This window comes from Coregonus clupeaformis, chromosome 2 (assembly GCF_020615455.1).
Source record: "Coregonus clupeaformis isolate EN_2021a chromosome 2, ASM2061545v1, whole genome shotgun sequence".
NCBI classification, from domain to species: domain Eukaryota; kingdom Metazoa; phylum Chordata; class Actinopteri; order Salmoniformes; family Salmonidae; genus Coregonus; species Coregonus clupeaformis.
In genome coordinates this window covers 31578618-31598002 of record NC_059193.1, presented here as the reverse complement: position 1 = coordinate 31598002, position 19385 = coordinate 31578618, and the positions used below count along the sequence as shown (strand labels likewise).

Sequence of the window (19385 nt, the reverse complement as noted above, 5' to 3'; positions counted from 1 at the left end):
AGTTCACTTTACTTGAAAGTTGGAACTGCTCTCACAAACCGAAACTATGGCCTTGACTCTAAAATGTACTTCAGCCCCAGTCAAGTGCTATTTTCACATGCCAGCTACCCCACACTGATAGATTCCGGAAGATATAAGTAATTGATTACTCGCGACAGTATAATTACAGCAGAGATCAAACGGAGGTTGACGTTTCAATTAATTTTGGCGGCTTTAATTCAAAGTGGGTACTTTTAAATTGAGTTCTGACGAGTTGGAGGGAGCTTTGAAACAACTTCCCTGCCAAGCTGTTGATTTGATCATAACCTTCTGACTAAAATAGCTTACCTTTGCCATTTGTCAGGATTATGCCTTTGAATAGCCGAGCGGCTTTCAAGTTCATGTGTCTTGCCCGATGTTCAAGTATCAGTGTCCTAATTAGGGGTTCATTGTTAGTCCCTCTTTTGGGGCTGCCTTGATAAGAATCTTAAGTTGTAAATCTTTAACTCACACATTCAGTATTAGAGCACTATAGGCTAGTTCTTCTGGCTGTAGCTCTGTAACGCTGAGTCGTTGCTCTTTAGCTTACACACTCAACGTTAGCGCTATGCTAGCTATTTTGGAACGGGCTGAGGCTTACCGATAAAGCCCAGCTGGGAGAACTCCAAGATCATCCACTCCTCGGAAGGCTGCTGCAGGGCAAAGTTCTTCATCGTGGTGAAGTAATTCGGACGCGCCACAATGTCATCCTCCAGCTGAGAGAGAGAGAAAGTCAGAGAAGAAAAAAGGGAAATAAAGAGATAAGCATTCTGTTATGTTCTTATTTCTCTCATTAATGTGACAATTCCCAGTCATTACGTTTAATTAAATACTAATTGGTGTAATTTGTAGCAATGGGTTTTTGTGATTGCAGCCATATGGCCATGACTATTCAATAATTGAAAACTCTGGAAGGTGTTGAAAACATTACACAACATGAATGACAATGTGAAATTACGCTGTAATACACATTTGTATGACTCAGCATATTGTCTAGTACAATTACTTCATCACATTGTCTGTACACTCTGTCCTTTATCCTTTAAAAATTTTATTTTTTAAGCATCACATTTTTAAAGCTTCAAATGTGTCAAGAGACTTGAACAGGAGATGACACACGACTGCAAATCAGTAAACGACAGGTGTAGACTCCCACTCTAAACTACAACTAAAACAAAAAGAGAAGGAACAAAAAAGAAAAAAGACAGCTCGACAGCCATGTTGAGAGAAGTGACGGCTGCTCCGTGTGTGTCACTAAACAGATGAGGTGATTAGGAAGGATTAAACTGTGGCATAATGAGCTCCTCTCCTATCTGAGGCAAGCCTCCAGCACTGGGCCCACGCAACCCCTGTCACTTCCCATCTCACCCTGCTTCCCTCTCGCCCCCTGTTCTCCCACCGTGAGTGAGGACCGAGGTGGAGACAGCCTGGATACATGTTTTGTGAGTCGGACGCAGAGCCAGGGTGATACTGTACATTGGGCTGCAACAGATGGCCGTTATCCTATTTCCAGCCGGTGGCGGAATAAACATGTCAGTTTCCATCGGTTTCCATTTTACATTGACATTTTAGTCATTTAGCAGAAGCTCTTATCCAGAGCGACTTATAGTTAGTGCATTCATCTTTAGATAGCTGGGGAGACAACCACATATCTCAGTCATAGTAAGAATATTTTTCCTCAATAAAGTAGCTATCAGCAAAGTCAGTGCTAGTAGAAAAAAGTCAAGTGCGAGTGTTAGTTCACGAAAGGCAAGGGTGTTAGATTTAGTTTTGTTTCATTTTTTTTTTAATGTGGGGGGGTGGGGGGGGGGGGGGGGTGCTGTGGGATTAATCAAGATAATCCGTGAAGAGGTAGGGTTTCAGGCATTTTTGGAAGATGGGCAGGGACTCTGCTGTCCTAACGTCAGAGGGAAGCTCGTTCCACCATTGGGGTGCCAGGACAGAGAAGAGTTTGACCGGGCTGAGCGGAAGCTGACCCCCGTAAGGGTGGGAGGGCGAAGAGAACAAAGGTGGCAGAATGGAGTGCTCGGGTTGGGGTGTAGGGTTTGAGTATAGCCTGAAGGTAAATGTTTCCATCCTAGTGGCTAAAGTATGCCCGCTAACGAGGAGTGGGGATGTGTTTAAGCATATGCACCTGTTTAGTTTTTTTGTCTGTTTGCTGTGTTTTAGGGTCAGGTAGCGGGCACCTTTTTGACGTTGCAGGTACAGGTAACTGATTCTACAAGTGTCTGGAACTCTATTGGAGGGATGCAACACTATTCTTCCACAAAAAATTCCATCATTTGGTGTTTTGTTGATGGTTGGAAAACGCTGTCTCGGGCGCCGCTCCAGAATCTCCCATGTGTTCAATTGGATTGAGATCTGGTGACTGAGACGGCCATGGCATATGGTTTACATCGTTTTCATGCTCATCAAACCATTCAGTGACTACTCGTGCTCTGTGGATAGGGGCATTGTCATCCTATGGGGGCACAGCCAAATTAATGGCCTGACCAGTATTTTTACAGTGGGGAAAAAAAGTATTTAGTCAGCCACCAATTGTGCAAGTTCTCCCACTTAAAAAGATGAGAGAGGCCTGTAATTTTCATCATAGGTACAAGTCAACTATGACAGACAAATTGAGGGAAAAAAATCCAGAAAATCACATTGTAGGATTTTTTATGAATTTATTTGCAAATTATGGTGGAAAATAAGTATTTGGTCACCTACAAACAAGCAAGATTTCTGGCTCTCACAGACCTGTAACTTCTTCTTTAAGAGGCTCCTCTGTCCTCCACTCATTACCTGTATTAATGGCACCTGTTTGAACTTGTTATCAGTATAAAAGACACCTGTCCACAACCTCAAACAGTCACACTCCAAACTCCACTATGGCCAAGACCAAAGAGCTGTCAAAGGACACCAGAAACAAAATTGTAGACCTGCACCAGGCTGGGAAGACTGAATCTGCAATAGGTAAGCAGCTTGGTTTGAAGAAATCAACTGTGGGAGCAATTATTAGGAAATGGAAGACATACAAGACAACTGATAATCTCCCTCGATCTGGGACTCCACGCAAGATCTCACCCCGTGGGTCAAAATGATCACAAGAACGGTGAGCAAAAATCCCAGAACCACACGGGGGGACCTAGTGAATGACCTGCAGAGAGCTGGGACCAAAGTAACAAAGCCTACCATCAGTAACACACTACGCCGCCAGGGACTCAAATCCTGCAGTGCCAGACGTGTCCCCCTGCTTAAGCCAGTACATGTCCAGGCCCGTCTGAAGTTTGCTAGAGTGCATTTGGATGATCCAGAAGAGGATTGGGAGAATGTCATATGGTCAGATGAAACCAAAATAGAACTTTTTGGTAAAACCTCAACTCAGTCGTGTTTGGAGGACAAAGAATGCTGAGTTGCATCCAAAGAACACCATACCTACTGTGAAGCATGGGGGTGGAAACATCATGCTTTGGGGCTGTTTTTTCTGCAAAGGGACCAGGACGACTGATCCGTGTAAAGGAAATAATGAATGGGGCCATGTATCGTGAGATTTTGAGTGAAAACCTCCTTCCATCAGCAAGGGCATTGAAGATGAAACGTGGCTGGGTCTTTCAGCATGACAATGATCCCAAACACACTGCCCGGGCAACGAAGGAGAGGCTTCGTAAGAAGCATTTCAAGGTCCTGGAGTGGCCTAGCCAGTCTCCAGATCTCAACTCCATAGAAAATCTTTGGAGGGAGTTGAAAGTCCGTGTTGCCCAGCGACAGCCCCAAAACATCACTGCTCTAGAGGAGATCTGCATGGAGGAATGGGCCAAAATACCAGCAACAGTGTGTGAAAACCTTGTGAAGACTTACAGAAAACGTTTGACCTGTGTCATTGCCAACAAAGGGTATATAACAAAGTATTGAGAAACTTTTGTTATTGACCAAATACTTATTTTCCACCATAATTTGCAAATAAATTCATAAAAAATCCTACAATGTGATTTTCTGGAGAAAAAAAATCAATTTTGTCTGTCATAGTTGACGTGTACCTATGATGAAAATTACAGGCCTCTCTCATCTTTTTAAGTGGGAGAACTTGCACAATTGGTGGCTGACTAAATACTTTTCCCCCCCACTGTATGTAGCCTTAGAAATAAGGATTTTGCTGTGACTCTTTTGTGGATGATGTTAAAAATATTTGCTGGTCTGATGTGATTAATAAGGAGCATCCAGACGATGCACTTGATGAATTTATGAAATTGCTTCATCCAATTATTGATAAACATGCACCTGTTAGGAAACTGACTGTTAGAACTGTTAAGGCTTCATGAAATTGATAATAAGAAGATTGTGGGAGCAGTACTGTTTGATTTCAGTGCAGCCTTTGATACTATATTATTGACCATAATCTGGTGTTGAGAAAACTTGCGTTATGGCTTTTCAACTTCTGCCATATCGTGGATTCAGAGCTATCTATCTAATAAAACTCAGAGGTTTTTCTTTAATTGAAGCTTCTCCAATGTCAGACATGTAAAGTGTGGTGTACCACAGGGCAGCTCTCTAGGCCCTCTACTCTTTTCTATTTTTACCAATGACCTGCCACAACCATTGAGATTCTTCAAAGTAGCCACCCATGCCTTGATGACAGCTTTGCACACTCTTGGCATTCTCTCAACCAGCTTCATGAGGAATGCTTTTCCAATGGTCTTGAAGGAGTTCCCACATATGCTGAGCACTTGTTGGCTGCTTTTCCTTCACTCTCCGCGGTCCAACTCATCCCAAACCATCTCAATTGGGTTGAGGTCGGATGATTGTGGAGGCCAGGTCATCTGATGCAGCACTCCATCACTCTCCTTCTTGGTCAAATAGCCCTTATACAGCCTGGAGGTGTGTTTTGAGTCATTGTACTGTTGAAAAACAAATGATAATCCCACTAAGCGCAAACCAGTTGGGATGGCGTATTGCTGCAGAATGATGTGGTAGCCATGCTGGTTAAGTGGGCCTTGATAAATCACTGACAGTGTCACCTGCAAATCAACCCCACACCATCACACCTCCTCCTCCTCCTCCATGCTTCATGGTAGGAACCACACATGCGGAGATCATCCATTCACCTACTCTGCGTCTCACAAAGACACAGCGGTTGGAACCAAAAATCTCACATTTGGACTCATCAGACCAAAGGACAGATTTCCACCGGTCTAATGTCCATTGCTTGTGTTTCTTGGCCCAAGCAAGTCTCTTCTTCTTATTGGTGTCCTTTAGTAGTGGTTTCTTTGCAGCAATTCGACCATGAAGGCCTGATTCACACAGTCTCCTCTGAACAGTTGATGTTGAAATGTGTCTGTTACTTGAACTCTGTGAAGCATTTATTTGGGCTGCAATCTGAGGTGCAGTTAACTCTAATGAACTTATCCGCTGCAGCAGAGATAACTCTGTGTCTTCCTTTCCTGTGGCGGTCCTCATAAGAGCCAGTTTAATCAAAGCGCTTGATGGTTTTTGCGACTGCACTTTCAAAGTTCTTGAAATGTTCCGGATTGACTGACCTCATGTCTTAAAGTAATGATGGACTGTCATCTCTCTTTGCTTATTTGAGCTGTTCTTGCCATAATATGGACTTGGTCTTTTACCAAATAGGGCTATCTTCTGTATACCAACTCTACCTTGTCACAACACAACTGATTGGCTCAAACGCATTAAGAAGGAAAGAAATTCCACAAATTAACTTTTAACAAGGCACATATGTTCATTGAAATGCATTCCAGGTGACTACCTCATGAAACTGGTTGAGAGAATGCCAAGAGTGTACAAAGCGGTCATCAAGGCAAAGAGTGGCTACTTCGAAAAATCTCAAATATAAAATATATTTTGATTTGTTTAACACTTTTCTGGTTACTACATGATTCCATATGTGTTATTTCATAGTTTTGATGTCTTCACTATTATTCTTCAAAGTAGAAAATAGTAAAAATAAAGCAAAACCCTGGAATGAGTAGGTGTGTCCAAACTTTTGACTGGTACTGTACGTGTCAGCATCCACAGCTAATGAAGTCACTGAAACCGATAACAAAAAGTTAAAGTCAGTTTTAGAATGTGTGGCCAGTAATAAATTAATCCTGAACATCTCTAAAACTAAGAGCATTGTATTTGGTACAAATCATTCCTTAAGTTCTAGACCTCAGCTGAATCTGGTAATGAAGGGTGCTGCTGTTGAAGAAGTTGCAGGAGACAAAATGTGACCCACTACCTGGAATCGGTCCTATGTAGCAAAATTAGATTTTTTAAAATTATTTTTTACATTGGATAAAAGTAGAGACTCAGAGCTAGAAAATGTTATATCATACACTGCAGTTGAGGAAAAATGGGAAAGACATTCTGCTTTGAACGTTGATACGTTGAACGTCTGCTTTGAACGTTCTCCTGAGTGGCGCAGTGGTCTAAGGCACTGCATCGCAGTGCAAACTGTGCCACTAGAGATCCTGGTTCGAATCCAGGCTCTGTCCTGGTTCGAATCCAGGCTCTGTCGCAGCCGGCCGCGACCGGGAGACCCATGGGGTGGCGCACAATTGGCCCAGTGTCGTCCAGGGTAGGGGAGGGAATGGCCGGCAGGGATGTAGCTCAGTTGATAGAGCATGGCGTTTGCAACGCCAGGGTTGTGGGTTCGATTCCCACGGGGGGGGGCAAGTATAAAAATATATATATATGTATTCACTAACTGTAAGTCGCTCTGGATAAGAGCGTCTGCTAAATGACTAAAATGTCAATGTAAATGTAATAAACTTGACACCCCACTTTTGAGGAAATGGCCCTTGAATGTTTTGGTAGACCTACTGGAGAGCTCTTCTTTGTCTACACCCATTCAGCATCGTTCACACCCGCTTAAGCCTTAGCCCCACCCATCTCTTTAAGGATTCACATGAGGCCATGTGCTATACAGAGTGAGTGTACTAAACAACCAAAGATTTCAAGACTAAAAGTGGTCAAAGTAGTAGCCTACAATAAGGAAAAACTCCAGCTAAAAATACACTATCTAGTCATTGGCCTATATCCTAATCTGACTTTGGTGCAGGTCCTGTTGCTCTTCACATTACCGTCTCTGGTAAACACACACTATATCAAATAAAATCAATGTTTATTTGTCACATGCACAGGATACAGAAGGTGTAAACGGTCCAGTGAAATGGTTACTTGCATAGTAGCAATATCAAAAACATAAAGTGCCCAGATAAAAATATAATTATTAGATGATGCTTACCCAGACACAATTGTCTAAATTGATGGGTCATGTGAAATAAATGTTATAACAAACAATGTGTTGGAAATTCCAAATTGTTTGCATAGTCAACATACACACACACTTACCCCACTAGACATGCCACCAGCACAAATTCAAGGAAATGTACAGTATTATACAGAGCCATGAATGGAGCTCCCTTCCATCTCATATAGCGCAAGTGAACAGAAAACCTAATTTCAAAAAACTAATAAAGCAACACCTCACGGAACAACGCCTCTTCCCCATGTGACCTACTTGTTGTGTGTATGTACTGACATGTATGTGTAACTGATAGATGCGCACACACACACAAACACACTACATGTTAATGTTTTTAAATGTATGTCTGCAATGTATTTTTCATTATGTGTCGGACCCCAGTAAGACTAGCCGTCGCCATTGGCGTCGGCTAATGGGGATCCTAATAAGTCAAATCAAAAATCTAAACAGCAGGCGCTTGTCGGCTCTCACGAATGCAGCCCCGGCGGCGGGAGACGACTGGGGCTAATGTTATTGCTCTGTCACCCTCACGATTGCTTTCTAGATTGCTTCTGTAGGACTATAGCGTGGAAAGCTGAAGTGGAGTGCCACCTGCCCGAAGGTTCTGCGCAATGGCTGCCCTGTGAGCAATGTAGTTCCAAGCACTGCCATGTCAGAACTATTATTCCCAGAACAAACAGTTCATAGTGTTTACACACTTCTAGATTCTCATTTCACAATGCAGAATATAGTAATTTCTTCAGTCTTTACAGAAAACACTGTAAACAGATGCATACTTCAAGAGGCTTGAGGTTTCGTACCTGCACATAGTAGGTCCCTTTGGACTGGGCGTACATCATGAGGAAGCAGTAATCCAAATTCTGCTTTGTCCGCCATCTGGAAAGAAAGAGGAAAATGACAGAGGATGCGATTAGACACACACAGACACACACAGAGACAGAGACAGAGACAGAGACAGAGACAGAGACAGAGACAGAGACAGAGACAGAGACAGAGACAGACAGACAGACAGACAGACAGACACACACAGAGAGACAGACACAGACACACACTTCAGCATCAACACATGATCCATATCCATGCATACCGACATAACACTGAGGGAATTTATCCGACGTACTACTATTTCATTGGCATTCAGGCCTGGGTACACAAGCCAGTGTCTCACTTTGGCATAACTCACTTTGTTATAACTCGGACACATGTTCTGCATCTGAATTCATAACGTAGGAACTGTATGTATTGTCGTAAGAGTCAATAAATGGAAACCATAACCTTCTGGTCTAAGCGGGGCCGTGCCCCTAGTCCTCTATCCTCTTGTGTAAGAGGAGAGCGAGGAGAAGCAGGAAGTGGATTAGTGGCTCCTGGTTCAGATTAGGAGCAAAACACAAGGTTGTCTTTGTCACTGGATATCAATGAGATATTGAAAATATGAGTAAGGAAAACAACTATTTGCCAAGTTACTGTCTTCACGCACACTCAATTCGATTAGCTATGCCTATTGGAACCAAACATAGGAACCTCATGCACACACACACACACAGAGTAGTTTGTATAAACACACTGTGATGAAAACAGGCATCGATAACATGAAAAGGGAAAAATAACACACTGATTAGAGCAGCCATACAGCAGGCAGCAACTACTACACCAGGAGAAGAATGCCCCTGAACGCAACTTACTTCTCATAGTTTCATCCAATAAAAGACGGCCCTCCGGCAGCACCATTCCTAAAATCTGTTTGCCCATTCAAATCTTACTTTACAATAACAACACATGCAATGGCTTCAGACATACATAATCCTTTGCTAGGCTGAAATAGTAACCTAAATCATTTATATTGTGGCTATATAAAGATAAAGCAATTGTTCGAGGCAAACGAGGAGCAAATCTTGTAGCTAGGCCTACATCAAAGTTTGTACATGGTGTACACATTGAAATGTGTACCTATAACAGAAAACAACACAATAAGGCTTGATTAGATATGCAAACAGTCATTTCCAAAGAACAATGTGTAAACATTTGAATCAAAATATTTCTTTCTAACTGCTTGATATGCTTTATGAATATCAGCTGTGCCGGGAGATAGGCTTGGTGACGCACCACATCACATGCACAATAAAGATTATGAGGTTCTCTCCCCTAAGGCCTTTATTCCCATCTGGTAAATGGATGGTACATTCACCATGAGGAGGCACATACAGTGAGGGAAAAAAGTATTTGATCCCCTGCTGATTTTGTACGTTTTCCCACTGATAAAGAAATTATCAGTCTATAATTTTAATGGTAGGTTTATTTGAACAGTGAGAGACAGAATAACAACAAAAAAATCCAGAAAAACGCATGTCAAAAATGTTATGAATTGATTTGCATTTTAATGAGGGAAATAGGTATTTGACCCCCTCTCAATCAGAAAGATTTCTGGCTCCCAGGTGTCTTTTATATAGGTAACGAGCTGAGATTAGGAGCACACTCTTAAAGGGAGTGTTCCTAATCTCAGCTTGTTACCTGTATAAAAGACGCCTGTCCACAGAAGCAATCAATCAATCAGATTCCAAACTCTCCACCATGGCCAAGAACAAAGAGCTCTCCAAGGATGTCAGGGACAAGATTGTAGACCTACACAAGGCTGGAATGGGCTACAAGTCCATCGCCAAGCAGCTTGGTGAGAAGGTGACAACAGTTGGCGCGATTATTCACAAATGGAAGAAACACAAAATAACTGTCAATCTCCCTCGGCCTGGGGCTCCATGCAAGATCTCACCTCGTGGAGTTGCAATGATCATGAGAACGGTGAGGAATCAGCCCAGAACTACACGGGAGGATCTTGTCAATGATCTCAAGGCAGCTGGGACCATAGTCACCAAGAAAACAATTGGTAACACACTACGCCGTGAAGGACTGAAATCCTGCAGGGCCCGTAAGGTCCCCCTGCTCAAGAAAGCACATTTACAGGGCCGTCTGATGTTTGCCAATGAACATCTGAATGATTCAGAGGAGAACTGGGTGAAAGTGTTGTGGTCAGATGAGACAAAAATCGAGGTCTTTGGCATCAACTCAACTCGCCGTGTTTGGAGGAGGAGGAATGCTGCCTATGACCCCAAGAACACCATCCCCACCGTCAAACATGGAGGTGGAAACATTATGCTTTCCCCAAACTGTTACCACAAAGTTGGAAGCACAGAATCATCTAGAATGTCATTGTATGCTGTAGCGTTAAGTTTTCCCTTCACTGGAACTATGGGGCCTAGCCCAAACCATGAAAAACAGCCCCAGACCATTGTTCTTCCTCCACCAAACGTTACAGTTGGCACTATGTATTGGGGCAGGTAGCGTTCTCCTGGCATCTGCCAAACCCAGATTCGTGCGTCGGACTGCCAGATGGTGAAGCGTGATTCATCACTCCTCCTGAAAACAGATGCTGTGCCTAGCGTGAATGTAAAGCCTGCAACCTCTGTTTCCTACCGACCTGCCGGTACATCGCGAGTGTCAGCAGTGATGGAGATAAACCAGGTAAGTTCAATGTGGATTTTCCTCACTATATCACTATTGAATTAGCTGACTCTCCCTTGGCCAGATGAAAAGACCTCTCCCTCTGAAGCACCTAGACTAGTGCTAGACTACTTGGTGTTGTTCTCTGGCTTACTACTTAGCTACAGTGCCTTCAGAAAGTATTCACACCCCTTTACTTATTCCACATTTTGCTGTGTTACAGCCTGAATTTAAAATGGACTACATTGAGATTTGTTTGTCACTGGCCTGCACACAATACCCCGTAATGTCAAAGTGGAATAATGTTTTTCAAAATTTTTACAAATGCATTAAAAATGAAAAGCTCAAATGTCTTGAGTCAATAAGTATACACCCCTTTGTTATGGCAAGCCTAAATACGTTCAGGGGTATAAATGTGCTTAACAAGTCACATAATACGTTGCATGGACTCACTCTGTGTGCAATAATAGTGTTTACCTTGATTTTTGAATGACTACTCATCTCTGTACCCCACACATACAATTATCTGTAAGGTCCCTCAGTCCAGCAGTGAATTTCAAACACAGATTCAACCACATAGACCAGGGAGGTTTTCCATTGCCTCGCAAAGAAGGACACATATTGGTAGATGGGTACACATTTTAAAGCAGACATTGAATATCCTTTTGAGCATGATTAATTTATTAATTATACTTTGGATGACTACAAAGATACAGGCGTCCTTCCGAACTCAGTTGCTGGAGAGGAAGGAAACCGCTCAGGGATTTCACCATGAGGCCATTGGTGACATTAAAACCGTTACAAAGTTTAATGGCTGTGATAGGAGAAAACTCAGGATGGATTAACAACATTGTAGTTACTCCACAATACTAACCTAAATGACAGAGTGAAAAGAAGGAAGCCTGTACAGAATAAAATATTTGAAAACATGTATCCTGTCAGCAACAAGGTACTAAATTAATGCTGCAAAAAATGTGGCAAAGCAATTCACTTTTTTTTCCTGAGCACAAAATGTTATGTTTGGGGCAAAACCAATACAACACATTACTGAGTACCACTATCCATATTTTCAAGCATAGTGGTGGCTGCATCATGTTATGGGTAAGCTTGTAATCGTTAAGGCCTGGGGGGGTTTTCTGGATAAAAAATAAATGGAATGGAGCTAAGCACAGGCAAAATCCTAGAGGAAATCCTGGTTCAGTCTGCTTTCCACCAGACACTGAGATGAATTCACCTTTGAGCAGGAAAATAACCTAAAACACAAGGCCAAATTTACACTGGAGATGCTTACCAAGAAGACAGTGAATGTTCCTGAGTGGCCGAGTTAGTTTCTACTTAAATCTGCTTAAAAATATATGGCAAGACCTGAAAATTGTTGTCTAGCAATAATCAACAACCAATTTGACAGAGCTTGAATAATTTTGAAAATAATAATGGAAAGATGTTGCACAATCCAGGTGTGGAAAGCTCTTAGAGACTTACCCAGAAAGACTCACAACTGTAATCGCTGCCAAAGGTGAATCTAACATGTATTGACTCAGGGGTGTGAATACTTTTGTAAAAATATATTTCTAAATTTCATATTCAATATATTTGCAATGATTTCCAAAAACATATTTTCACTTTGTCATTATGGGGTTTTGTGTGTAGATGGGTGAGAAACGACATTGATTTAATCCATTTTGAATTCAGGCTTTAACACAACAAAATTCTGAAGGCGCTGTATGTCGACCCTGGTGGTTGGCTAGCTAAGCTAAAATAACTAACTTTAGCTGGCTTGCTTGCTTGCTGGCTAAGATAGTCATGTTTAATTTGAAGTTATACATTTGAAGTTATTTCTGTTGGAGTTTACATTATAGGGAATAGGCTGGATTGACGGGTCATCCATATAACGTCATACCCCGCAAAAACATTTGCCGGCATGACTTCGTCCTTCTTCAGAATTCTGATCGGTTTTATGTAATAACTCAAAAAATAGAAATGGAGATGCAACTTTGCATTGGGACTTCTGTTTCCTATACTTATGCAAATCCATATGTTACATGTGGTTATGTTTATGCTACCTACCCTTTAAGTTTTAGGAGGGCATCCTACAGCGTCCCCGACGGATGAGCGCTTAAAATGCAGGGTCATGCTCCTATAGGTGCTCGTTTAACATCCTCAATGAGAGAGAGCATTAGAGGGGTTGCCATGGTGATACAGTCTGCAGAGGATAATGTTTAATGGTTACTTCCTTCCTGGTGGCTCCAATTACTGTGTACACGCAAACACGCACATTCTGTATATATTTGTTTTACTGTGTTTGAGTATTATATCTAATTCTATACACTGAATACTTATCTACTGTATGTCTCTGTGTTATATTCAGATGTTTGAATGTTTATTTGTTATACTTTTACTATAAGCATTCATTTGTAGCCTATGTATATACCACAAGCGTTCATTCTAAGCCACACCAATATTATTCTCCAAGTGTTTCCTAAGTACAATCCTTCCTCAACCTAGCCCTGGGCATTCTAGGTATAAAGAAAGAGGCGGCTTCCTGTCTCCTCCTCTCTCCATCTTTCCTCACTCTTTCTTCCATTCCCCCTCTTATCTTTTCTCACTCCATTTGATGTGAGGGATGTGTACCTGCTCAGCCCGGTCCTCTCCTCCTCATGCATTATGAAACAACGTCTCAGCACAGAGACCTGGTTTCCCCTGCCTCTCTCAAAATACAGGCCAAGGAGCAAGATTTTAAATGTCTATTTTGTCCTGAATTTGAGCTGACACAGACAATTACACACATTTGCACTTAGTGGTGAAACATTACAGTACAGAATGTCCACCACATACATGCCTGTAAGCACAAACCTGCGCGCACACACACACACACTTGTGCGCACCAACACACACACACACACACACTTTACACACCACCCTATAGGCAGCCTATCCATCCTGCAGTCCCGCCCTGGTACAAGGCCGCTTGGTTAATCGATAGGGAACATTGTCTCATTCTCCTTGGCCAAGCCTGGGACTCTCAGACGATAGAGGATAGAGGGAGGAGAGAGGAGAGAAAAAGAGGAAGAGAGAGAGAAGAGAGCTACAGGGAAGAGAGAGAGAAGGAGATAGTGGGAGAGGAGAAAGAGGGAGAGAGAGGGAGAGAGAGAGGGAGAGAGAGGGAGAGAGAGAGAGAGAGAGAGGGAAGAGGAGAGAGAGGACGAGAGGTGAGTAAGTCATGGCTCCTGGCGCGAATCGATCGAGGGGGCTTTGATTAAGCGGGCCGGGCAGACTGCCTTTAATCTCAATAGACTGGTTGTGTCATCAAATCACTTCTTCTTCTATTGTGCGGCTCCAACGCTATCGTCCAGGCTAAGCTACCAGCCCAGTGATAGATTGCGTCCTGAATGGCAGCCTATTCCCTATATGGTGCACTACTTTGAACCAGGGCTCTGGTCAAAAGTAGTGCACTATGTAGGGAATCGAGTGCCATTTCGGACACAGTGATAAATCAGGCTACTCTATGAGATTCTCTACGTAAGTACAGCCCAACACTGCGGAGGCAGCTACAGAGTGATACTGCAGAAGACTACGGAAGAATATGGAGTGATAACATTATAATTGCTACATGCAGTGTACAGCTAAGGCATTATGTTTATTAGAACTTAATCAGTCATAAGTCCAACTGAAAACGAATTGCATCGCATCAATGTCTCCCTCAGAACATAACAACAAAGCAAAGCACAGACCTTCACATAAGACACATGATCCTATCCAAATCACTAACCTAATTATCCAATTAAACATATACCCTACACAAACTAATAACTATACGACTGTATGAAATTAAATAGGCCTACAGTCTCGTCTTACAGACAGATTGTTTACGTGACAATAATAGATTAGACTGTCTGGGCTGATTTGATATCGATTAGTCTGTCGCTCTGTCCGTCTGTCTGCCAGATGTGTGATTGATTTGTCTGCCTGGTTGATCTGACATTGATTTACTCAGTCTGGATTACCTGGGAATGATTTAGTCTATCAGCCTGATCTGCCATGAGTTTATTTAGGGGGAAACCTGCACTCTCTGTTAGAAAATACTAACTTCAAGCTTTGTAATATTGAGTTAAGACAGTAAAGATAATACATAAGTTATCTGTCAAGTTGCATTCTGGAGCTAATGAACTGGAGAGCTGGCGAGAGTGTCTTACAGTTTGTTTGTGTGTGTGTGTGTGTGTGTGTGTGTGTGTGTGTGTGTTGGTGGGGGCTCTTCATCTCTCTGCATCCATCCCTCCATCCATCCACCCAATAAAGAGATGCTCTGCTTATTTGACACCACACTCCAAAAAGCAAGTCCTGCAGGCTCTGGTTTTGTCTTATCTTGATTATTGTCCAGTCATGTGGTCAAGTGCTGCAAAGAAAGACCTAGTTAAGCTGCAGCTGGCCCAGAATAGAGTGGCACGTCTTGCTCTTCATTGTAATCAGCGGGCTAATATTAATACTATGCATGTCAGTCTCTCTTGGCTAAGAGTTGAGAGACTGACTGCATCACTTCTTCTTTTTAATAAGAAACATTAATGTGTTGAAAATTCAAAATTGTTTGCATAGTTAACTTACATACAGCTCTGAGACACACACTTACCCCAACTGACATGCCACCATGGGTCTTTTCACAATCCCCAAATCCAGAACAAATTCAAGAAAGCGTACAGTATTATATAAAGCCATTATTGCATGGAACTCCCTTCAATCTCATATTGCTCAAATGAACATCAAACCTGGTTTCAAAAAACGGATAAAGCAACACCTCACGGCACAACTCCTCTCCCCTATTTGAACTAGATGTTGTGTGTATGTATTGCTATGTAGGCTATGTGTGCTGTTTTTAAATATATGTAGTTTTGTTCTTGTCCAATTATGTTCTGTATTATGTCATGTTTAATGTTTTGTGTGGACCCCAGCTTTCGCAACAGCTAATGGGGATCCTAATAAATATTTTAAAAATCCACCCAGCTTTCTTTCCTCCACTCCCTGCAGAGCACCACAGGCTGACTGGTTGCAAGGCGGTCCCCAATGAGAGTGTATGCGGTTGATATTTACACAGGGTAGTGCGTACAGCCCAGTACATCACTGGGGCCAAGCTTCCTGCCATCCAGGACCTCTATACCAGGCGGTGTCAGAGGAAGGCCCTAAAAATTGTCAAAGACTCCAGCCACCCTAGTCATAGACTGTTCTCTCTGCTACCACACGGCAAGCGGTACCGGAGCGCCAAGTCTAGGTCCAAAAGGCTTCTTAACAGCTTCTACCCCAAAGCCATAAGACTCCTGAACAGCTAATCATGGCTACCTGGACTATTTGCATTGTCCCCCAACCCCACCCCCTCTTTTACACTGCTGCTACTCTCTGTTTATTATCAATGCATAGTCACTTCAACTCCACCCACATGTACATATTACCTCAATTAACTCGACTAACCTGTGCCCCCGCACATTGACTCTGTACCGGTACCCCCTGTATATAGCCTCCCTACTGTTATTTTACACTGCTCAAAAAAATAAAGGGAACACTTAAACAACACAATGTAACTCCAAGTCAATCACACTTCTGTGAAATCAAACTGTCCACTTAGGAAGCAACACTGATTGACAATAAATGTCACATGCTGTTGTGCAAATGGAATAGACAACAGGTGGAAATTATAGGCAATTAGCAAGACACCCCCAATAAAGGACTGGTTTTGCAGGTGGTGACCACAGACCACTTCTCAGTTCCTATGCTTCCTGGCTGACGTTTTGGTCACTTTTGAATGCTGGCGGTGCTTTCACTCTAGTGGTAGCATGAGACGGAGTCTACAACCCACACAAGTGGCTCAGGTAGTGCAGCTCATCCAGGATGGCACATCAATGCGAGCTGTGGCAAGAAGGTTTGCTGTGTCTGTCAGCGTAGTGTCCAGAGCATGGAGGCGCTACCAGGAGACAGGCCAGTACATCAGGAGACGTGGAGGAGGCCGTAGGAGGGCAACAACCCAGCAGCAGGACCGCTACCACCGCCTTTGTGCCAGAGCCCTGCAAAATGACCTCCAGCAGGCCACAAATGTGCATGTGTCTGCTCAAACGGTCAGAAACAGACTCCATGAGGGTGGTATGAGGGCCCGACGTCCACAGGTGGGGGTTGTGCTTACAGCCCAACACCGTGCAGAACGTTTGGCATTTGCCAGAGAACACCAAGATTGGCAAATTCGCCACTGGCGCCCTGTGCTCTTCACAGATGAAAGCAGGTTCACACTGAGCACATGTGACAGACGTGACAGAGTCTGGAGACGCCGTGGAGAACGTTCTGCTGCATGCAACATCCTCCAGCATGACCGGTTTGGCGGTGGGTCAGTCATGGTGTGGGGTGGCATTTCTTTAGGGGGCCGCACAGCCCTCCATGTGCTCGCCAGAGGTAGCCTGACTGCCATTAGGTACCGAGATGAGATCCTCAGACCCCTTGTGAGACCATATGCTGGTGCGGTTGGCCCTGGGTTCCTCCTAATGCAAGACCTCATGTGGCTGGAGTGTGTCAGCAGTTCCTGCAAGAGGAAGGCATTGATGCTATGGACTGGCCCGCCGGTTCCCCAGACCTGAATCCAATTGAGCACATCTGGGACATCATGTCTCGCTCCATCCACCAACGCCACGTTGCACCACAGACTGTCCAGGAGTTGGCGGATGCTTTAGTCCAGGTCTGGGAGGAGATCCCTCAGGAGACCATCCGCCACCTCATCAGGAGCATGCCCAGGCGTTGTAGGGAGGTCATACAGGCACGTGGAGGCCACACACACTACTGAGCCTCATTTTGACTTGTTTTAAGGACATTACATCAAAGTTGGATCAGCCTGTAGTGTGGTTTTCCACTTTAATGTTGAGGGTGATTCCAAATCCAGACCTCCATGGGTTGATAAATTTGATGTCCATTGATAATTTTTTGTGTGATTTTGTTGTCAGCACATTCAACTATGTAAAGAAAAAAGTATTTAATAAGATGATTTCATTCATTCAGATCTAGGATGTGTTATTTTAGTGTTCCCTTTATTTTTTTGAGCAGTGTATTTTACTGCTGCTTTAATTATTTGTTATACTATTTTTTAGTTAACACTTATTTTTCTTAAAACGGCATTGTTGGTTAAGGGCTTGTAAGTAAGCATTTCACCTGTTGTATTCGGCGCACGTGGCAAATACAATTTGATTTGATTTGATTTAATCAGTCAAAGTTCATCTCCCGGGGTCCCATGATGGGCTGACTCCCCCAAAGAGAAGGGGATAGAAGGGGGGAGAGGAAGGAGGGGGATGCAAGGGGGGTCTCTAGGGCCCCGTCAGCTTTGACACAGAATCTGAGCCTGGTACTGTCCTCATGGAGCCAAGAGGAGAAGGAGAGGAGGAGAGAAAGATGGATGAATGGAGAAGGATAAAAGTAGACTGGCCTTTCTTGCCAATGAATGAATTAACACACCGACTATCTCTCGCTGTCTCTCCCTCTGCTACTTTCTCCCTCCCTCTCGGCCCCACACACACAGAGAGCAGAACACACGCACATGCAAATGCACACACACTCCATTCCTCCTTAAAATGTCTTTAACTCTGCATTTCTTCTTCCCTTCCTCCCCCCTCCCTCTCTCACTCCCTCCTTTTTCTCTCAAGATGAAGTTAATTTACTTTGAATTCAATAAATGCTGGCAGCAGCCTTAAAACATCCACTGCACCTACATTTTACTCTTGGGATTTAGCTTACCACTGCATTTTTATTTTACAAGCTAAAATATAACAAATAATATAACTGTATATTACAGTATATCACTGGTGAAAATAATGAAATTAAACTAAACACTGCAATAGGCTATAGGGAACAACGAGTCGAATACACTTCTTCATTCTATGTGGTATGCTAGTGTGACAGAGTAATTCCACCCCAATCTGGTCGCAAACTCAAAACTCTCTACATCCGAACACAGCGTACTCAAGAAGCAACACCAATACCGCTGACCCAGAAAAGCCAATGCATTTCTGGATACGGGACAACACTACCTAGGTCTTAGGATAACAGATGCAATGCACTTCGGCTTAGCCCTCAACTACACTAGTGTGGACATTGGACCAGAGCCAGAGCTACATTGCATGACTAAAGAGAACTACTACTAAGACAACACAACACCAGAGGCAGATGGACCGGGGCAGTTGATAACCCGTGTGTGTGACATCGCCCCTGTCGCCGTGGTGACCTGAGAGTGACACCCTGTCCGTCTCATTGGCTGTGATCCACTTCTAGTCTTGTTCACTGCTCAGTCATCTGGAAGACATGATCTCTCTCTCCCTCCCTTTATTTTCAATCTTAGCCACTCTTTTTCTCTGACATCTTCCCTTTCCTTTATCCATGTAATCTTTTTTTTTTTTATCTAATTGTGATTCCATCACACATCTAAACTGTCTCTCTCGCTCTAGCTAATTGTCTTTGGTTCTCTCTCTCTCTCTCTCTCTCTCTCTCTCTCTCTCTCTCTCTCTCTCTCTCTCTCTCTCTCTCTCTCTCTCTCTCTCTCTCTCTCTCTCTCTCTCTCTCTCTCTCTCTCTCTCTCTCTCTCTCTCTCTCTCTCTCTCTCTCTCTCTCTCTCTCT

General features: G+C 43.3%; 1 protein-coding gene across 2 annotated transcripts in view; it reads right to left on the bottom strand.

Moving 5' to 3' along the window:
* Window positions 1-19385, bottom strand: part of mgat4b (alpha-1,3-mannosyl-glycoprotein 4-beta-N-acetylglucosaminyltransferase B) — a 230308-nt gene that overhangs the window by 48251 nt on the left and 162672 nt on the right. For both annotated transcript variants that reach the window (XM_041840998.2, XM_041841007.2), the window contains 2 exons: window positions 8065-8140; window positions 620-734 (listed from right to left, as the gene is read on the bottom strand). In XM_041840998.2, coding sequence (XP_041696932.1) covers window positions 620-734; window positions 8065-8140 — 191 coding nt within the window. The remainder of the gene's footprint in view (window positions 1-619; window positions 735-8064; window positions 8141-19385) is intronic.